The following is a 4,272-nucleotide window of genomic DNA, read 5'->3' as shown; positions in this document are numbered from 1 at the left end:
TTAAGTTACCTACTTTTAACACTTGAATGCCCATAAGACGGGTATTATACTACATCCCTAAGTGTAATTTTCATGGTGACTCTACTTGTAATTACTTATTGAACTGAAATTCACCAAAGAGGAAAATCAAAACAAAATGAAAGTAGTGTTTCAGCCATGCATATTTTTCTATATAAGTATTCCTAGAAAAATAACAATCTTTCTTAGTATGTTTCATTTATTTTAGTTTAATCAAACACCTATTTCAACAATATATGAAACACTTGAAATCAATTCATTTTTATAATTTCGACAAAAAATTAATTTTTTCCTTTTATTTTCTTTAGCTACTTTTTTTTTAAAAAAAAAAAAAAAAACTAAAGTGAAAGCGTGTTAGAAGATGGATAATGGAAGCAGCAGGACAGTCCACTAACATTTCACACGGAATTCATTTAAAAAATAAGAAACTCTTTCTTATATATAAATGGGAAGTGATGCAGAAATATGTGATAATTAATCATCATGCCTTTTTCTTGCACTTGCTAAAAAGTCCTTCCCATCATACTTGTTGATCCACTTTTCAATTTTTTCATCTCTTTTGGCCTTTTTATCTGCTTAAAAAACTTCAGTACGTGAAGCGATGGAGCAAGAGATGGCGGAGTATCTTCCTTTAGATCGAGGATCTAAAATGGAGGATTCAGAGAAGCAAACTTCTTCACGTCCTTCTCTGATTCCAATTAAAAGTAGAAAAAAGGGTGGATTAATTACCATGCCTTTTATCATAGGTACTCGACTAGTTCAAATATTTTGGGGATTTCTTTTGTTTTGTTTTGTAATTATGTTTAGTTTATTTTTGAATTGTTACAGCAAATGAGGCACTGGAGAGTGTGGCGAGCTATGGGCTTTTACCAAATATGACATTTTATTTGATGAGAGATTACAGGATGGACGTTACTACAACTCAAAATCTTCTGTTTTTCTGGTCAGCTGCTACTAATTTTTTGCCTATCGTTGGAGCTGTTGTTGCTGATTCATATTTAGGTCGATTCCTTACTATTGGCCTTGGTTCCATCTTCAGTTTCCTGGTATATAACTAAAGCTTTTAACTTATCTTTTGTTAATTTAAGTTTAAGAGTTTTCCATTTTATCTTCATCTTATTGTTTGGGTCCACGGACAGCTTGATCTGATAGCGATCCTGAATTAAAAGCTAGAATTTTAATTTTACAATTGGAATCTAAAAAGTACGTACGAACTTCATGTATTCATAACTAGTAAAATTACGGAATTTTATGTCAGAGAATTTATAAAATAATACTTAAAACCTGTCAGGCATTAAAACTAAAACACTATATTATCTTACATACAAGATTACGTAGTAACAAACATTAATAATGTAAAGGAAAATGAAAATTATTAATCTTATCATTTATCCTTAATAACATAAACATAAATTAATGATTGTAAAAATACATACCAAGATCTGTAACATAATCAATAGTGTCAGTGAGCCACTCAACAGGAACAAAATACACAAATATTTAATTGTGAAGAAGAAGAAGAGGAGGTTCAAAATTTTTGTTATTTTAAAATGAGAGAAAATTACTCTATTTATAGATAACAAAGGGTAGTGTGAATACATGCTTATTGTACCTTATCTGAAAGGTTACAGCTATTTGGAAAAGTTGTAACCCTTCGGAAAGGTTACTACTTTCATAAAAGTCANCAATTGTTTGGCAGGTATACTAAAAATAGATGTCCAAGATTAATTGTCAATTTAAACAATCAAGAAATAATTAGTCACTTTTTTCCAATTCTGCCCTTAATGATTGTGTAGTTCAATTGAAAAGTTATGTGGACTTTTGGTATTCTTGATATAGTAGGGTTATATTAGTCAAATTACACCTTGTATTAAATTTTCCTTGAGGGATGTGCATGACCTTACCCTGACAAACAATTGTGGACGGAGGGAGTAGTAAAATTACGGAATTTTATGTCACAGAAATTATAAAATAATACTTAAAACTTGTCAGGCATTAAAACTAAAACACTATATTATCTTACAAGATTACGTAGTAACAAACATTAATAATGTAAAGGAAAATGAAAATTATTAATCTTATCATTTATTCTTAATAACATAAGCATAAATTAATGATTGTAAAAATACATATCAGGATCTGTAACATAATCAATAGTGTCAGTGAGCCACTCAACAGGAACAAAATACACAAATATTTAATTGTGAAGAAGAAGAGGAGGTTCAAAATTTTTGTTATTTTAAAATGAGAGAAAATTACTCTATTTATAGATAACAAAGGGTAGTGTGAATACATGTTTATTGTACCTTATCTGAAAGGTTACAACTATTTGGAAAAGTTGTAACCCTTCGGAAAGGTTACTACTTTCATAAAAGTCACAATTCTTCATTAAAGTCGCAACTTTTCATAAAAGTCACAACTTCTCATAAAAGTTGTAACTCTTTATTAAAGTAGCAGCTTTTCATTAAAGTCACAACTTTTCATGAAAGGAAAGACTAATTTTGAAAATAAATAAAGAGAAAAGGCTCAAATATGCCATCGAACTTTCAGAAAAAGCTTATTTATGTCATCCGTTAAAAGTTTGGCTCATCTATGCCATTACCGTTTAAGAAAAGGCTCATTCATGCCATTATTTTTTAACGGTGGTTTTGCAAAACCATTTTTTACACGTGGCCAATTATAATTCGGCCACGTCATTATTTTTTTCAGAATTTTGATTTTTTATTATAAAAATAATAATGAAGTGGCCAAATTATAATTGGCCACGTGTAAAAAATGGTTTTGAAAAAAATGTTTGTTCAAAATTTTGATTTTTTATTATAAAAAAAATAATGACGTGGCCGAATTATAATTGGCCACGTGGCAAAAATGGTTTTGCAAAACCACCGTTAAAAAATAATGGCATGAATGAGCCTTTTCTTAAACGGTAATGGCATAGATAAGCCAAACTTTTAACGGATGGCATAAATGAGCCTTTTCTGAAAGTTCGATGGCATATTTGAGCCTTTTCTCATAAATAAATTAACAGGGAATTCTGATTTGTGGTGGCGCTACATAGGCGGGTCTTAGGTTCTCTTTTATATATGATATATGATAATTGAATTCTGAATTTACTATATGTTTCAGTTTTATGAGTTAGTGAATCTTTATTACTATAAATATTAATAATAATTGAGTTTTAAATTTGCTATAGTTACATACTGTCGCCGATCCACAAAAATAAATTTATGACACATTCTTTTAGTGTTCAAAATGAATAAAAGCTCAAATTTGTGTTGACTGTTTTTTCCCCAAAATATCTTTACGAATTTTTTCAATTATCTAGTTTTAAGAAGAATTTGAGAAGATTTTTTTTTACTTTAATTAATGTAGTCAATTAGCTTTTTAAAGGCGTCACATCTGAAAAGTTTAAATTTATTTTAGACTGAAAGGAGTATTTAATGTAAATTTTTGAACATAAATATACTTTTTAAGTAAAAGTTACTTGCGCAAACCAAACCCATAATTGTGCTTCTGCCTCAGTCCCTATGGCGATCCACTATTTCTTTACTTAGGCCTGTTTGATCATGCGATATGGAATCATGAGATGAAATTGCAGTTTTGTTTGGACATGCGATATGAAATTTTTGTGTTGTATATTTTCTTATAAACATAAAAATCACATAAGTTGTAAATCTATTAAAATAGCCTCAATTATTTATTCAATCTTATCAAATAAACAAAAAATTTTAAAATCACATAATAAATTATTACAAAGCTATTTGTTCTCCACTTAAGTAATTGTTTCATCTAACTTTAATTTAATAAAAAAAAAATTGAACATAAATTATAGTGTACTAGTCTTTAATATAATCCTCCCACATAGTACGGACAATTTCCTTACGTTGAACTTGCATTTCTCGATCATGTGACCGAGAAGACGAACCAACATTGTTACTTTGAGCCATTTGTTGGTCAATATCATCTGCAACTATATTTTCACGCTCATAGACCATAAATATTTTATCACTTTAACAATCGGTTGATGTGAGTTAAAGTGACTGTATGTTGGTGAAAATAATAAATTTTATGTCGGTGAAAATAATAAATTTTAAAAAGTAATGATGTGATTTTAAATTTTATTTGCATATGAAATAAATGGTTAGTAAATATAAATGTGGGGTTGTTTTAACAAAATATAAACTCGTGGATCAATTTTTGTATTAAAATATCTCAAATCATGATATGGAATTACCATATAATTCCATATCATGG

The 4,272-nt window shown here is 28.9% G+C and overlaps 1 protein-coding gene across 1 annotated transcript in view; it reads left to right on the top strand.

Annotated features, from left to right (window-relative positions):
* Positions 1-586: 586 nt before the first annotated feature.
* Positions 587-4,272, top strand: part of LOC125857722 (protein NRT1/ PTR FAMILY 1.1-like) — a gene marked incomplete at its 3' end in the record, with an annotated part of 27,889 nt that continues 24,203 nt past the window's right edge. Inside the window, exons 1-2 of the mRNA XM_049537337.1 lie at positions 587-764; positions 847-1,064. Of these exons, the coding sequence (XP_049393294.1) occupies positions 620-764; positions 847-1,064 (363 nt within the window). The remainder of the gene's footprint in view (positions 765-846; positions 1,065-4,272) is intronic.

Source organism: Solanum stenotomum, chromosome 3 (genome assembly GCF_019186545.1).
Source record: "Solanum stenotomum isolate F172 chromosome 3, ASM1918654v1, whole genome shotgun sequence".
NCBI lineage: Eukaryota > Viridiplantae > Streptophyta > Magnoliopsida > Solanales > Solanaceae > Solanum > Solanum stenotomum.
The sequence above is the reverse complement of the archived record's forward strand: the minus strand, read 5'-3'. Positions and strand labels throughout refer to the sequence as shown.